The 17,748-nt window shown below is 42.7% G+C and overlaps 1 protein-coding gene across 1 annotated transcript in view; it reads left to right on the plus strand.

Moving 5' to 3' along the window:
- Positions 1-17,748, plus strand: part of LOC126191421 (RNA 3'-terminal phosphate cyclase) — an 89,752-nt gene that overhangs the window by 21,370 nt on the left and 50,634 nt on the right. The window contains exon 4 of the mRNA XM_049932292.1: positions 14,325-14,448. Coding sequence (XP_049788249.1) covers positions 14,325-14,448 — 124 coding nt within the window. The remainder of the gene's footprint in view (positions 1-14,324; positions 14,449-17,748) is intronic.

A 17,748-nucleotide genomic window follows, 5' to 3' on the forward strand; every position in this document is an offset into this window, starting at 1 on the left:
CCTTTCATTATGCAGAAAGGTGTCAATGCAATTGCAGGTCCTGTAAAGTCTTGTTCCTGGTTACAAAATGGCACCTTGTTGTTAGAGACAGACAGTGCCCTCCAGTCATACAAATTGCTTTGAACTACACTGCTACACACCTTTGCTGTTCGTAAGTTGTTCGCCAGTAGAAAACCCACCGTGCTCCCAGTGAGTTAATATAGCACTGTCCTCACCTCTCTTCGACCTATTAAGGCGGTAGCCATACAGAATTGCGATCTCACCTTTAGTGCCACGGTCGCCAGATTGGCCAGTCCAAAAATGGTCCCTTCCATGTCCTCACTATGACCCGCTGACTTTAAGGCTCAACATTCAGCAGCAGCCGCTAAGTCATGGCCCCCAAAATCGGACCTCCGGACTTCCAAAAAAGTGCTTACTCGTGAAGATTTTTTACGTCCCCGGACCTCATAACTGTCCACTCCTACTTCATCTTAATGTCCTGCTTCCAAGATGGCTGATCCTTCTCCACCACCGCGTGTCTCTTCTCCAGCACCATCCAGTGGTAGCTGCCCTCAGCCGCCACCCGCGTTGCCGAGACTCACCGTTGGTGGCTGATCAACCAGCTGATCACTGCTGGCAGGAACTGCCCCTGAACAACCTATGGAAAAGGATATTCTGTCTCTGGCTGAATGCCTTTCCACACCGTCGGCCACCGGCTCTCAGTGGTCACTATGTTGACGGCAACGGTGGTGAGATTTTTCCTTTTTTTTGTCCATCGTGTGTCAATTATCCATTGCAATATCAGTGGAATTAACTCCAATTGGGATGAACTGTTGATCCTCTTACGAACCTACTCCCCCATCTTCTGTCTTCAGGAAACAAAGGTACATCCCCAAGATCACTTTGTCTTCCCTCATTTCCAGTCAGTCAGGTTTGACCTCCCCTCTGTTGTTTGCGTTCCAGCACACAGGGGACTAATGATTCTCCTCCATGATACTATTCCTTATCACCCAATCCACTTAAGCTGTTCCTTCCAAGCTGTTGCTGTATGTCTCTCCCTTTCTGGATTTACCTTCTCTCTTTGTACCCTATACATTCCTTCGTCCACACCAATGTCAAGAGCCAATCTCCTTCATCTCCTTGGTCATCTTCCACCCCCATATTTGCTGGTTGGGGAATTCAACACCCACCACCCGCTTTGGGGATCTCCTGTCAGAGGGGCTCCCTATTGATTGACCTCTTCCACCAATTGGAGTTTGATTGCCTCAGTAGTGGGGAACCTACATTTTTGTCTGCCTCCACATCAATGTACTCCCATTTGGACCTTTTGATTGGCAATGTTCAGCTAGCTTGATGCTTTTGAAAGGTTCGCTCTTGCTGATACACATTCGAGTGACCATTTTCCATGTGTCCTTCGATTACAGCCACAAGTGCCATCAATGTGCCCAAGACGTTGGAAGTTTTCTCAAGCCAATTGGACACTTTTCTCCTCTCTGGCAACATTTGATGACAATCAGTTTCCTAGCATCAACAATCAGGTCACTCGTGTTATGAAAGTTATTCTTACATCAGCAGAATGTTCATTTCCCTGTACCTTCCCTTTGTTCTGGCACCGCTAAGTTCCTTGCTGGAACGAGGTGTGCTGTGACGCAATATGCAAGCGGAGATGTGCTCTTCGTGTTTTCCGCCGCCATCCTACATTGGCCAACTGTATCCGCTATAAGCAGTTACATGCGTGATGCCGTCACATCATACACAATAACAAGAAGGCAAGCTGGGATTTCTTTACCAGCTCCTTTAATACCTTCACTTACTTATCAGTTGTTCGGAGTCTACTCCGACGGCTATCCGGCATGTTCAGTTATTCCCCAATCTCTGGACTAACTGTCATGCAGGACACCTTAGTGGACCCAGTCGCAATCTCTATCTCATTGGGTTGTCACTTTGCTGAGTTTTTGAGCTCTTCTAATTACTCACCAGCCTTTCTCCCAAAGCAGCAGATAGCGGAAGAGCGACATTTTGCATTTTCATCTCAAAATTGCAAAAGCTGTAATGCTTCTTTTTTTTAATGCGGCACCTTAGACATGCAGTCTCCTCCTCTCACTCTTCTGCTCTGGGACCATGGTAGCTATGTTCAAACATTGCTGCATCTATTATACCCTAGTCTGTGCTACCTCCTTCGCCTTTATAACTGACTTTGGGTCGACAGTACCTTTCCCAGAATATAGCAGGAAGCTATCGTCATTCCTGTTCTGAAACCTGCAAAAGCTATTGCCCAATCTCTCTCAAGAGTAGTGTTTGTAAAGTTTTGGAGCGTATGGTAAATTTCCTGTGAGGCTGGTGTCTGGAGTCTCAAAACCTTTTAACAACTGCCCAATACGGTTTCCGAAAGCATCGTTTCGCTTTGACCATCTTGTTGCTCTCTCCACTTACATCATGAACAACTTTCTCAGGAATTGCCAAACGGTAGAAATATTTTTTGGTCTAGAGAAGGCACATGATACCTGTTGGAGGACAGGCATCCTCTACACACTGTTCTCTTGGGGCTTTCTAGGTCGGCTACCCCTTTTCATCCATGAATTTATGACGGAGGGCACATTTAAGATGCAGGTGAACATTACTCTCTCTGGTATCTTCTCCCAAGTAAACAGGGTGCTCCATGCTAAATGTTGTGCTGTTTGCCACCACCATAAATCCAATTATGGATTGTCTCCTTCCCAATGTCTCGGGCTCCCTCTTTGTCAGCGATTCTGCATCTAATACAGCTCTCAATGGACCAGACTTCTTGAATGACGTCTTCCAGGATGTGTCGATCACCTCCACTCGTGGAGCATCGAAACCGGCTTCAGGTTTTCTCCCAGTAAGATCGTCTGTGTCAGTTTTTGGCATCGTACAGAGTTTTATCCACGTTCCCTACATCTAGGCGCACTTGCCCTTCCATTCGCAGATGTTGCCAAATTCTAGGAACTTAAGTTTGACAGAAGACTGTGCTGGTCTTCTCACGTTTCATATCTTTCACCTCACTGTCGGCGATCCCTCAACACCTTGGGTGTTCTGAGTGGTATCTCCTTGGGAGTGGATAGAGTGGTTCTCCATCTCCTATATCGTGCCTTAGTGCACTCAAAATTGGACTCTGGAAGCATGGTTTACTCCTCTGCATGGCAGTCGGTTCTTCAGTGCCTAGACTCTGTCCACCACCATGATGGATTGCATTTAGTGTCTAGAGCTTTTTACACCAGCCCCGTAAAGATCCTTTACACTGAGACTGCTGAACCTCCGATGTCCAATCAGTGAGCTGTCCTTCTGAGTCATTATGCTAGTCATCTGTCTTCCATGCCTGTTCACCCAACCCATGTCCTTTTTTTGACTCCTCCTTGGATTTAGGGTATGCAGGCCACCCTTCCTCTCTCCTACCACCAGGAGTCCACTTCTGTCAAATGCTGCATTCCCTTTTCTTCCAATTTCGTGAAACTTGCTTCACAGCTGGGGATACGACGGCACCTTGACTTCGCCCCCGAACCTGTCTTCTCCGTGACCTTTCAGCTTCCCAAGGATAGTACCACCCCCCCTCACCCCCCCATAGTTTATCGACGGGCATTTGCTTCTCTATGGGCACAAATGGAGGATGCCACGTTACACTGACAGCTCCAAGACCACCTTTGATGACACCCCTATTAGATTTTGGCTTCCCAGCCAATGTTCGGTTTTTACTGCAGAGCTTTACACTGTTATCCAGGTTGTCAAATACATCAATCGCCATAAGCAGATACAGTATATTATATTCTTGGATTTGCTCAGATCTCTTCTCAGTCTCCAAGCTCTTTATCCCGTCCACCCCCTGGTCCGGTTCCGTTTGCCAATCTATGGAGCGTTTTATGTCGTTGTGTTGCTCTTTTGTGGCACACAACTTGGTCTGCACTTCAGGATAATAAATTGCGGGACATAAAACCTCTTCCCCTTGCTTGGATCTTTTTCTCTTGGTTTCATCATCAGGAGGAGGTAATTTTAACTTGACTCCAGATTGGGCACTGTCTTTTTAGCCATCAACATCTTTTAATTGGCGATCTTCCCTACTTTCTTCCCACTGCTCTTAATCAAGGATGGTGAGACACCTTTTACTTCAGTGTCCCTATTTTAATCCACTACGCGTCCATTTACAGCTGTCACTCGATATATCTTCCCTTTTAGCAGATGACATGTTCAGCCGATCATGTCCTTGAGTCTGTAAGTATTAGTGGGAGGACATTGGTGATTTGAGGCTCTTTTCAGGGAAAACAAACCCCCTTCAAAAGACTTTTCTAAGATTATCTTCCGTTTTAAGTTTCCTTCCTCCTTGAGTTTTGCTCCCATTGCTGCTGATTTAAATTTCAGTTTTTTACCCTTCTCTATGCCACAGAATGTGCGCTTATGACTGTAGCAGCTTTGGCCCCTAAAAACATAATCAAATAAAATTATCATAAGTTTGTTTGCCAATGTTCCCTTTGAAGAAAGATACTTAATCCCACCATGACTTTGTGTATTATCTACATTCTTGCGCCATATTCACTTCATACCTCCACAAAAAAGTAAAAACCAGTGTTACTTCTATACAGGTACTGTCACATATAATGTAAAGAAGCATTAATAACAAAAATTCAGAACCAGTCTACATTCGTTTTAACTAGAGAAACCAAAGGACTTACCAGCACCTCCTAGAATGTGCTAAATAGTGTGTTCAAGCAGAGAGGGGGACCTGCAATACAGTCAATCTTTTTTAAGCAAAATTCCATAATGACGAATACTATTTGCAGGACAATTGTGCTGTCAATGACCTTTTTACAAACATCTGTGACATATCATGCGTGAGTACTGCAAATCAATGTAGAAAAAAATATGCACTTCGGTTTATTGAAGTCCAAACATGAGGTTCAGAACTGTAACTGCATTTCTCTTGTTGTGATAAGTCGACCTGATACTATGATACTATAACTGTGTGTAGTACTTTCTGACAGACATAAAATTGAAGGTTCAGAAAAAATGAACCACTGGTTGCAGGCACATAAACATTTACGTTCTCATTATAAAGTGATAGTGTTAGACCAAGAGCAATTGAACAGACACAAATACACATGTGTGACTGTGAATCAGCAATATTATGTTAATGCTGTGACTGGTTCTCTTTCAGTGTAAGGCAGAGATGACTCCAGTAAACAAGAAGGGTAAAAGAACATACCCGCAAAATTACAGACCAATACCCGTTACTTCTGTTTGCTGCAGAGTTCTTGAACGTAATCTCAGTTCGAATATAATAAATTTTTGTGAGACCTGGAAGCTTATGTCCATGAATCAGTATGATTTTTAGAAAGCATCACTCATGCAAAGTTAAGCTTGGTCTTCACTCACATGATATACTGTGAACTGTGGATGAAAGGCAACAGGCAGATTCCTTATTTCTAGATTTCCAGAAAGCATTTGACACTCTGCCCCATTGCAGGCTGTTAACGAAGGTATGAGCATATGGAATAAGTTCAGATATGTGAGTGGCTCAAAAACTTCTTAAATAATAGAACCCAGTTTGTTGTCGTCAAGTGTTCATCAGAGAGGAAGGTATCATCAGGGGTGCCCCAGGGAAAATGTGATAGGACCACTGTTGTTACCTGTATATACATAAATGATTTGGTTGATAGGGTGGACAGCAATCTGTGGTTGTCTGCTGATGTTGCCTTGGTGTACAATAAGGTGTCAAAGTTGAGTGACTGTAGGAAGATACAAGATGACTTAGACATAATTTCCAGTTGGTGTGATGAATGGGAGCTAGCCCTAAATGTGGAAAAATGTAAGTTAATGTGGATGAGATCAAATCTGTAATGTTCAGATAAAGTATTACTAGTGTCCTGTTTGACACAGTCAGGTCATTTAAATATATGGGTATAACACTGCAAAATGATGGAACAAGCATGCGAGAACAGTGGTAGGGAAGGCAAATGTTTGACTTCAGTTTATTGGGAGAATTTTAGGAAAAAGTGTAAGGAGGTCACAAACAGGACAGCGGCCATGCCGCCTCCTCTCGGGAGTGTCCATTGTATCTTGCTGAGTGGGCTGTTCAAGAGATCGGAGTAAAGGAAAAGGTGCCTTATCCAGTTGCTTGCAAGTTAGTGGCTAGTCGCAAACCCTGTGTTCTCCCGTCTGGTACCTATAGTTCTGTTCTTGTTACCTCTTGCTCCATGAAGGACATGGCCATGCAGACATGTGACCTCCAATTCAGCTCTGAGGTTGTGAAATCGCCCAGTGTCTAGGTAACATTGCCATCCCCTCATCCAGCTGTGCAACAAGCTGTCAAACTCTTGCTCAAGGGGCGAAACCACCAGCTACACAGCTCCTGCTTCTGTGCCCTGTAGTAGCACCTCTTCCCCAGCTGTCACTCATCATGACTCTCCTCCAATGGAACGTTCGTCGCCTTCGGTCCCACAATGAGGATTTACGGCTGCTTTTAGTGTCACAGCATCCCCTTGTACTCTGCCTTCAGGAAACGAAATTGCGCTCTAACGGCTGCTTTGAGCTTTCACATTTCTTACCAGTTCATTTTGACCTTCCCCCTGAGGTCGGCATTCCCTCTCATGGGGGCGTCGTGCTGTTCATATGGGATGATATTCATAGTCAACCCATCTCTCTGACTACCAATCTTCAAGCTGTTTCAGTTTGCCTTTCTCTTCCCCACCCGACATTTTCCCTCTTTACTACATATATATGTCCCTCCCTCATTCGCTGTCACCAGGGCAGACTTCCTTCAACTTATTGGGCGCTACCTCCCCCATTTTTTGCTACTCGGTGACTTTAATGTACATCATCCCCTTTGGAGTTCTCCCAGGACCTGTCAGAGAGGTGCCCTCTTGGCTGACGTTCTTAAACAATTTAACCTCTTCTGCCTTAACACTGAAGTATCCACTTTCCTTTCTGACTCATTGCACATCTATTCCCATTTGGACCTATCCTTCTGCACTGCCCAGCTTGCCCATCGTCTTGAGTGGTCTGTTCTTTCGGACACCTACTCTAGCGACCATTTCCCGTGTGCTATCCGTTTGCTAACTCCTACCCCATCCACGTGAATGCCTAAATGGCAGCTTCCCAAGGCTGACTAGCAGCTCTACTCTTCCCTGGTGAACTTCGAAGAACAAGATTTCTCCAGTTGTGATGGCCAGGTCAAATATCTCACAAGCATTATCCTTACTGCTGCAGAATGTTCCATCCCTCCGCACTTCCTCTCTATGTCGTGTCCCAGTCCCTTGGTGGACTGAGCATGCCGAGACACAATTCGCGCATGTAGATGTGCTCTCCACGTTTTTAACCGCCACCCTACACTGGCAAATTGCATTTGTTATAAACAGATGCATGCAAAGTGTTGTTGCGTTCTTCAGGATAGCAAAAGAGCTAGCTGGATTTCATTCACTAGTTTTTTAACAGTTCCACAGCTTCCGCTGTCGTGTGGGCCAACCTCCAACAGCCATCTGGAACCTAGATCCATTCCTCAATTTCCGACGGGACAGTCGCTGACGATGTCATCATGGACCTTACTCCTATCTCCAACACCTTGGGCTGCCATTTTGCAGATGTTTTGAGCTCTTCCCACTATCACCCTGCCTTCCTCCATCGGAAAAGAGCGGAGGAGCTCGGGCGATACCCTTCTCTTCTCTGAATCGTGAGCGCCACAATGCCGCCTTTACTGTGAGGGAGCTAGATCTTGCTCTCAGTTCATCCCGATCTTCCACCCCAGGGCCAGACATCATCCACATTCTCCTGAAGGGCAACCACTTTGTGCTTAACACTTACAACTGCATCTGGGCAAAGGGCACATTTCCTGGACGCTGGAGTGAAGCCACCATCATACCCATACCTAAGCCCGGAAAGGACAAAAAAACCTTCCTTCTAGCTACTTCCCCGCCTTTCTTACCAGATGCGTTTGCACCCGTATGATTCGTGCCCGGCCGGTATGGTGGCTTGAGTCTTGCCATTTACTAATGAATGCACAGTGTGGATTTCGAGCACGGAGTTCTGCTGTTGACCATCTCGTTACTTTGTCCACCTATGTCATGAATGGTTTTCTGTGGAAATTCCCGACCGTGGATGTGTTTTCCAATTTGGAGAAGGCCTACAACACCTGCTAGATAACTGGTATCCCCCATACTCTACACATGGAGCTTCCATAGGCACCTGACCTGTTTCCTTCAGGCATTTCTACAAGACAGAGTTTTCAAGATGTGTGTTGGTTCTGCCTTGTTGGACACCTTTGTCCAGGAAAACGGTGTGCCTCAGGGTTCTGTCCTGAGAGTCGTCCTCTTTGCTATTGCCAGTAACCCTATAATGGCCTGTCTCCCGCCGGGCATCTTGGGCTCTTTTTGTTGATGATTTTGCCCTCTATTCCAGTTCTCCATGGACCTGTCTCACTGAGCAACGTCTTCAGCACTGCCTTGATCGTCTTCACTCCTGGAGCATCGCCAATCGCTTTTGCTTTTCCCCTGACAAAAATGTCTGTATGAATTTCTGGCGGCACAAATGGTTTCTCCTAACATCTCTGCATCTTGGGCCTGTTACCCTTCCGTTCGTTGAAACTACGAAATTTCTGGGGCTCATGTTCGATAGCAAACTCTCTTGGTCCTCCCATGTGTCTCCCCTGGCAGCCTGTGTACGCAGTCCCTCAATCTCCAACATGTCCTCAATGGTACTTCCCGTGGTGCTGATCGAACCATCCTCCTCCGTTTGTACTGGTCCTTCATCCATTCAAAACTCTACTGTAGATGGTTTGTTTATGCATCTGCACACTCATCCCTCATATGCCGTCTCAGCACCATCACGGCATCTGTTTGGCCATGGGCGCCTTTTACACCAGCCAGGTTGAGAGTCTGTATGCTGAAGCTGCTGAACTACCACTGTCCTACCACGATGACTTTCTCCTCAGCAGGTAAGCATGCTGTTCGTCTGCCGTGCGTCGCCACACCTGCTGTGCCTCCTCTTCTGATGATTCCTTCGATCGTCAGTATGGGGCTCATCCCTCTTCTGTTACCTCCTACAGTCTGCCTTCACCACTTGCTACAGCAGCTACTTACACACTATCTGCAGCTTTCCCAGTGGTTGTGAACCTTTCACCACCTTGGCTTCGTGATGTGGCCCATGTTTACCTTGGCCTTCATTCGCTTCCTAGGGACAGTTCTCCAGCCTCGATCTGTCGTCTTCAGTTTGAAGATCTTCGCATGGAACTTGGTGATAGTACCTTTGTATACACTGATGGCTCTTGGACTGACTGTGGGGTCGGGTGTGCCATCATCATTGGCACCCATGTCTTTTGATATTGGCTTCCGACATGCTTTTCAGTATTTACAGCCGAGCTCTTTGCCTTGTATGAGGCCACAGAGTACATCTGATGAAACAGGCATTCCAATTGTGTCCTTTGCTCAGACTCACTCAGTGTCCTCCGAAGTCTCTGTGGCTGTACACTGCTCATCCCTCAGTGGAGCAGGTCTGGGAAAACTGTCACTTGCTCAGTCTTGGTGGAGTCACTGTGATGTTTATGTGGGTTCCTTCTCATGTCGGTCTGCCGGGAAACGAGGCTGCTGACACTGCTGCCAAGATTACAGCCTGTGAGTACCTATATTCCCTCCAGTGATCTCTGTGTTGCCATCTGTCAGGAGGTGGTGTCCCTTGAGCATTTCCAATGGTCCTGCCTTCATGGGAATAAGCTTAGTCTATTAAGCCTCTTCCAGCACCTTGGACGACCACCTCTCGGTCCTCCTGTAGGGAGGAGATTATTTTAAGTTGGCTGCATATTGGGCACTGCCGTTTTAACCATCGTCATTTGCTAAGTGGTGCTACCCCACCACTTTGTGTACATTGTGCCCAAATTTTAACTGTCCGCCACTTCCTGCTGTATGCCCCTGTTTTAACCATTTACGCTCCAGCAAGGGTTTGCCATCTTATTTATCAGCCGTTTTAGGGAATGACATGCGGGCTGTCGGCCGCGTTTTACTTTTTATCCACTAAAGCAATGTGGCAAAGGCCATTTAATTTTTAGTTTTGGACCTCCATTTCTAAATGGTGATTTTAGCCCTTTTTCCATGTGCTTGTTTTTAGCTGTCTACTGTTCTCTCAATTGCGACTGATGTATAGTCATTTAACTCCTCTCTGTGTTTGTGTTCTATCATTCTGACTTGAGCGTGTATGACCCCAGTTGTTGTTTTTGCGCCCTAAAGCAAAATAACTCGCCATAAAAACACACAGGACACTGGTGTGACCTATTCCTGAGTACTGCTAGAGTGTTTGGGATCCGTACTGGGTCGGACTGGAGGAAGACATCAAAGCAATTCGGAGGTGGGCTGTTACATTTGTTACTGGTTGGTTTGAACAACACTTAAGTGTTAAAAAGGTGCTTCAGGCACTCAAATGGGAATCACTGGAGGGAAGCCGATGTTCTTTTTGAGAGAACCGGCATTTGAAGCTGACTGCCGAATGATTCTACTGCCGCCAATGTACATTGCATTTAAGGGCCACGAAGATAAGATACAAGAAATAAGGGCTCATATGGAGGCATATAGACAGTCATTTTTTCCCTCGTCCTATTTGCGAATGGAACAGGAAGGTAAATGACTAGTGGTGGTATGGGGTACCAACCGCCACGCACTGTATAGTAGCTTGCAGAGTATCCATGTAGATTTAGAAGAAAGTTCATACAGTTTTCGTGAGTTTCGTATGATAGTACCTCTTAATTTATTACCTGGAAGTCGCAAAGTTTTAATACACAAGTTGTTGTTCCTGCTGCTGCATAATCTAAAAATCAGTTTTTTTATTTTTTTTAAGTGCACTTTATCCATTTGAAAAGTTAAATCTGAACAAATGTATGATATCATTTTTGAATGCTGGTGTGAAAACTACTTAAAAATTTTAAGCACCAGTATTAAATGAGAAATGTACGAATGTACTACAGCCATCTATGGCTCTCATAGGAGCAAGAAAGACAAAATTACACTAATTGCGGTGTGCAAACCCCATCCTGTCCCCCCTTCCCCCCCCCCTCACTGCATGCACCCCACCACACACACACACACACACACACACACACACACACACACCATGTAAGTGGTTGTTCTTTCCACACTCCACTGAGAAGAAGATATAGTAGGTGATGCAGTGGAAAATACCCTCTGCCGCGCACTTCAGTGGTTTGCAGAGTTTGTATGTAGACCTTGACTCTATTCAATGTGTGTTAATTTTAATCTATTTTACATACTTTTGTAGTAGGCCTGAAATGCAGCCATATTAATTTCACACGTAAGCATTGATACTAAACATCCCCAGCAGAAAATCGTGTGTATCTCGCTCATCATTTTCAGCTTAATAACTATGCAAATAGGATATTGTTCTAGATAACAAACATAGTGTATTCTTCATATGTGGACACGAGAGATGCTCTGGTACATTATGGAGAAAGTTACCAATGTTTTTCTGTTCGTTAAAGTTGCAATTGTTGACTGGTTTGTTGTTGACAAACCACATGTCAGTATAAATGATTCAGATGCAATTGCTATGAAATTGTTGTAAAAAATATTGTTCTGGTGTAACTCAGATTGTGTCATCACAAGTGGTGTCTCATAACGTATAGTTCTCATGGCTGACACACACAGATTTGTGTAATAGTGCAGTCTTATATTCCAGGATAGTACAAACACTGTTAGTTATTATATTTCTGATTTTTTTTTTGTATAATTTGTACTATTTTTAATTCTGTACTTTTGTAAGACTTGAGAGAATATTTCATTATGCATGTATTCTGTTTCTGTATTTGGTTCTATAAGACTTGTAATCATCCATTTGGACCAGCATGTAAAGGTTAACTTCAGTTGCCACACACCACAAAGCATGAAATGCACATTTGATGAGGAAAGTGGAATGTACCTCTGTTGCGTTGCTTCCCCTACTACACTAGGTGAGATATAGATTTGCCCCCTCCAGTCCTGTAAACCACTGTGAGAGAAATATGTAGCAGACAGAGAAAAAAATAGGAGAATTGCAGTGGAGTTAAAGACTTGATGAAATTTATGAAAACAAAGGGTACTGACATACTGAGAAAAGATGGTAGTGTGTAGAACAGTGTTTCCTAATTTCCTGTTGGTCAGGTATACATTGCTTTAGTGTCATAAATTACACATAAAGTATCAAAGATTACATAATCATTCATAAGTGCAAACCATAATGAATGGAAAAGCTTGCTTAATGCTTCAATGTCATTTGAGACAGGGGTAGTGGCAAATTTACTTTTTATTCCTGAATTAAATTTTCTTTCAGTTTTTTACATACAAAGAAAGCAGGAAATACATCTAGTTGTTGCATGAAATGTATTCTCAAGTTCAATATTAGTACATGTAGAAAAAGGCAACCACTTGTCTATAGTGGATGGATGTATGGAGTGTGCAAGCGTGTGTGCACACACACACACACACACACACACACACACACACACGAACGCGCGCGCGCTGTGAACGCTGTTACATGTGTCTACACTCTGCACCTCCAAACACCAGTCTGTCAGATGAGTAGTTTCCTTTCCTTTTCTTTATTTCACATTTTGGTCCACCCAGGAATTTTCATTATTGTTATACACTAAGTATGTAATCAAAGATTGGTGGTGTTTTATGATTCTGTCCAATGTTTAAACATATGTTGCTGCTGTTTGTTGCATGAACAATAAAATAAATTTCTGTACAGTCTTTGTTGTTGATCTATCTGCACAATAGTTGTATTGAAATTGAGCTGTGATTGGCCCATTTCACACTTTGTTGGCAACTGTCTCTATTCCACTGTGTACATGGCATGCTGCCATTGTGGTTCACATTTATCCAGATGCTGTTGTACATGGCATGGCCCATTAACTTCCTCCTTCTTCTTTGCTAGTGTCTTGGCACAATCCCAATGAAATGAAAAACAAACATATGCTATCATGGGTTTTTGTTTATCTTTGCTTAAAAAGGGGAAACAGAATACAGTTCATTCATTGAATTAATTTAAAAATGAATGCTGGCATTTCATACTCAATTTCAAGAGCTCTACAGTGATCCTGAATAGTTCTACCATTATGATTGAGTATATCAACATTCATTGAACTACATGTGAGACAGGATGATTAGTTACAGTGCATGAATGTGTTCTTAAAGAAATATATTCAGCCCATACAAATGTTGACTGTTGCCATCACATAAATAAAATAAAAATACTATTTCAGCATATGGCAAGGTCTTAATAATTTGTACTCAGCACATCATAATTAATTGGGTAACCAACTACTGCAGGAACAGAGGCATAAAAAAGTTTCAAAAGCAGTTGATTTTCTTTACATTTTTACTGAGCAACAAATGAAGAATTTCTCAAATACCTTTGAACTTGGGCCGTGATTTTTCTGTAGATATAAAAGCCTGTGTCATTTTGCATAACTTTGGGCATGGCAGAGGTGGCTTTGAAACCAAAGATATATCATCAGTAATTAGGCTTCAGGCACAGGCAATGAGACAGGTATGTGGTGAAATTTTAGCAAATAATGAGAGGAACATAATGTTACATTACTTTTCAACTTCAGTTGGTTCTGTAAACTGGCAGTTTTCTAAAGTATAGTTTTTGGAAAGATTGTTATTGTTCCATTCAGTGTAAATATGTTTTTGAAAATGGTACAATAAAGCCTCATCAAGTGATTGGACAACTTACTGTACTCATATTACTGTATTCATGTTATGAAATGATCCACTTAATACTTTGAGTACATTGATCCATGCAATGAAACCTATCCTTATAATTTTCTAGGCTTTTGTCCTATAAAACTGGCCATTTTTCTATTACAGAAATTAATTGCTTGATGTCCATTTTTGAAGCTGTATGTAGGCCTATGAGAAGTTATGAAAACAAAAAGAACACCAAATAACCTTAGAACAGATTAACTGATCTGCACCTTGTTGTGGCCTCAGTCCTCCATGCTGTGGCAAGAAGATGTGAAGGCATCAATGTTCTGTAAGCAACTACCCCACAGGTCACAATGCTAGTGAAATGGCAGGTTTTCATTGCAGTGGGAGAGCTCGGCAGTTCCACGAGTGCTGTTTGCTGTTTGGATAGCAACGGCTCATGTCATGTAGATATGAAAGGCTGTGTAGGGCTCTCCATACCATGGTCGTGTGCACAGTACTGTGTAGAGGGCTGCTGGACAAGTGTGAAATGCGTCTAGGAGTGTTTTTAAATTTATGCCTAGGTCTGGAAGCTGAATTATCAGATTTCATTTAAGTGTATTGCATTTCATAGTCAGAGCTAAAGGACATTGGTACAGATGAATGCCATTGCAGGAGTGTTGGTCTGCTGATTCAGGTGGCATTGCCGTGTGCTCTGTTCTCATCAACTACTACCATTCTTCAGTTGAGAGGAGGGACCAACGCTGAGATGGCGCCTCAGTTTGACTATACCACTGAGGTAAGTTGACATTACTACAAAACTTATTCTGGAGATATTAAAGTGAATACATTTTCCACATGTGATACAAAATAAATCAGTAGAAAAATCTACTCACCAAGCAGCAGCAGCAGCAGGAGAAAATACTCACAGAAGCTACAGAAGTGTGCAAGCTTTCGGAGTCAGTGGCTCCTTCTTCTGACAGAAAGGTTGAAGGGGAAGGAAGAGTGATGAAATAAAGGGACTGATGCAGTCAAGTAAATAAGGAAAGTTGCAGAAAAGACACCCAGAACCAGATGGGATGAGAAGGAAAAACTGATAATTGGGACTGTACTAGATGAGATTTGAAAGCCTGAGAGCTTAAAGATGGAAGGCAGGGTAATGAGGTAGAAGGAGATTACTGACAAAGCGTTGTGAAAGTGTTAATAAGAGTAGAAAGCAAAGTGCATTATACATAGTAGACAGGTGGGATGGGAGGTGGGGATTGACAGGTCAGTAAAGACGACCTACTGAAAATAAATACTGAGAACGTTAGGTCCGGTGGGCGACGAGTTCCAAGGACATTTTGTAACACCAGTTCCCACCTGTTTAGTTCTGAGAAACTGGTGTCAGAAGAATCCAGATGGCACATGGGATGAAACAGGCAGCAGTATCATGACTATCATGTTGTAGAGCATGCACTGTGATAGGATATTGTGTGTTGCCAGTATAAACCTTCTACGGTCATTCATCCTATCTGATAACTTGGTGGTAGTAATACTGATGTAGAAGGCTGACACATACTTACATAACAGGTGGTACATGGCGTTTGTCATTCCACATGTGGCTCTCCCTTTGATAATGTTTTACCAGTTACAATTCTAGTATAGATGGTGGTAGAATGGTGCATAGGGCAAGTCTTACAGGGGGAACTGTCAGAGGGGTAGGAACCACAGGGAAATGAGTGGAGGAGGAGCATAGTGTCTGACCAGGATATGGCAGATGTGTGGTGAGCAAAATGTTCGATAGAATGGACTTTGTTTCAGGACATGATCTTAAGAAGTCAAAGCCTTATTGTAGTAGCTGATTAATACATTCCAGACCAGGATAATACTGAGAGACTAGTGGTGTACTCGTAAGTTGTTTTTTTTTGGAGGGATCATTAGTACCTGGGTTGGATATGGTGGACTGGGAAATCTGCTTTTGATGTAGGCTGGTGGGGTAATTATATCCTGTGAAGGCTGAGGTGAGAATGGCAGCGTATTGCTGCAAAGAGTCTGCATCAGAGCAAATATGTTTGCCTGGCTGTATGTGAGGGAATGTTTGATATGGAAAAGATGGCAGCTATCAAAATGTGAATACTTTTGTTTCATAGCAGGTTTAATGTGAACAAAATTGTGTAGCTGAGCCTCGGTGAGGATGGGGTCAAAATTAAGGAAAGTGGCATGGGAGTTGGATACAACCATGTGAAATTTAATCGGGAGTATGTATTTAGAGATTCCAAAATTTTAATAGGTCATCCTCGTGTGAGGCTGACCTGTTAAAATTGTCATTCAGCATTTTCTCCCATAGTAGTCCTCTCCAGTTTCGATCGTCTTTCACCAGGTCTCTCCATCTGTTCATGATCTTCCAGTCTGTCTTCTTCCAGATTCTGTCCACTTCATCTTGATAATCTTCCCTTTACAATTCTTTTAATGTGGCTAAATCAGTTCAGCCAATTTCCATCCATAGTTTTCTTTTAGGGGATTGATCTGAAGCATGCTTAGTATTGTTTAATTTTGTATCTTGTCCCTTCTTGTCTTACCCACAGATCCCATTTAGAATATTTCGGTTTCTAGGTCCAACATTTTGATCCCTAGATCAAAATTGGTAGATAATATGCATAAAATAAACAAAAGGCAACCACTTCTCCATAAAGGAATAGTGTGTGGCACACAGAAACACATAACAGGGTATATATGCCCAGGGAAATCCAGGAAAAAGATAGAAATTTTTTCATCCAGGAAAAACCTGGGAATTTTTTAAAATTCCAGGAATTTTCCATTGTTTGTTTTTCAGCTATTTTTTTGTAATTTTGACTGGTAAGAACTGATGTTCTAACAAAGAATTTTACTCTAGCCTACTACTCAGAATAATACTGTGGCAATAAGACATAAATGAGTGAATAACACTAAAATAAAACTTTAGTTGCAAAGAAAATGGACCATTTACAACATCAAAACACAATGCACACACAAGCATCTGCCGACAGCAAAATGTGTAAAAGGCTGTAGGACGAAGACTATGCAATACCTCTTAACAACAAATGGCTTTTGATGAGTGTGACATCACAACTGTTTACATTTCTAATGGGTCACTGAAAAATATTTGGGGGGGGGGGGGGGGGGGGGGGCTGGTTTGAGAAGTGGTATTTTCAAAGTAAATTTCCTCTTATGAAAGATGAATTATGTTATGTGTGAGAACATTCAATGAATTTCTTAAATCACAGAGCACTTGACTCTCATTCAAAACTTAACACTTTGAGGACCAGCAACTTAGAAAAATTTTGGGCCCTGAAGACCAGCCATTTAGGCCATTATTTAAAATTCTTAGGGCATATTAATGTTTGACATGTCTTAAAGGGTAACACACACTAAAGAAGGCCAAGCTTCAATGTTAGTTTTTCACATCTATCTAAGTTTTTGCACAAATTACACAATAATGATAGCAGAAAGTATAATTATCCGTAAACAAAAACTGTGAGCTGAGTTCTTCACACATAATTGGCTATTCTGTGGAAATATCAAAGTGCTCAACAGAACATTTATTCAACAATTTAGGGAAAGATATATACCTACTTACTGTAGAGCTGCTGGAGGTGGTGGTCATGGGTGTGTGAGGGGTGCCTGCTTCTGTGTATGAATGGTGTGTTTATCTTTTGTTGATGAAGGCTGTGGCCGAAGTGTAAGTGTCTTTTAATTGTGCCTGTCTGCAACTTAATATGTCCTCTTTACAGAAAGTAGAGTTCTACCTTATCCTACATTTTTAATATTCATACTTAGTTTCCATTGCTTGGAACATTTGTTTATTCACAACACAGGAAATATGCAGTGTACATGTTAACATGCATCAAAGATTTTTACAAAATGTGGGTTTTTCTTTTTGCTGTGGGAGGTGGTCATTTCTTAGCACCGGGAAGTTGGATGCTAGAGTATAGAACCTTTACCATTCAAAGAATTGTTACGTTTTACAACTCTGAGGGAAACTATGTTGTCACTTAAAATAGAAAGGTTGTACTTCCACCGATAGTATAATGTATTTTCAGCCAGGAAAAAGTTTTTTCCCCTGGAAATTCAGGAAATT

Source organism: Schistocerca cancellata, chromosome 6 (genome assembly GCF_023864275.1).
Source record: "Schistocerca cancellata isolate TAMUIC-IGC-003103 chromosome 6, iqSchCanc2.1, whole genome shotgun sequence".
Taxonomy (NCBI): domain Eukaryota; kingdom Metazoa; phylum Arthropoda; class Insecta; order Orthoptera; family Acrididae; genus Schistocerca; species Schistocerca cancellata.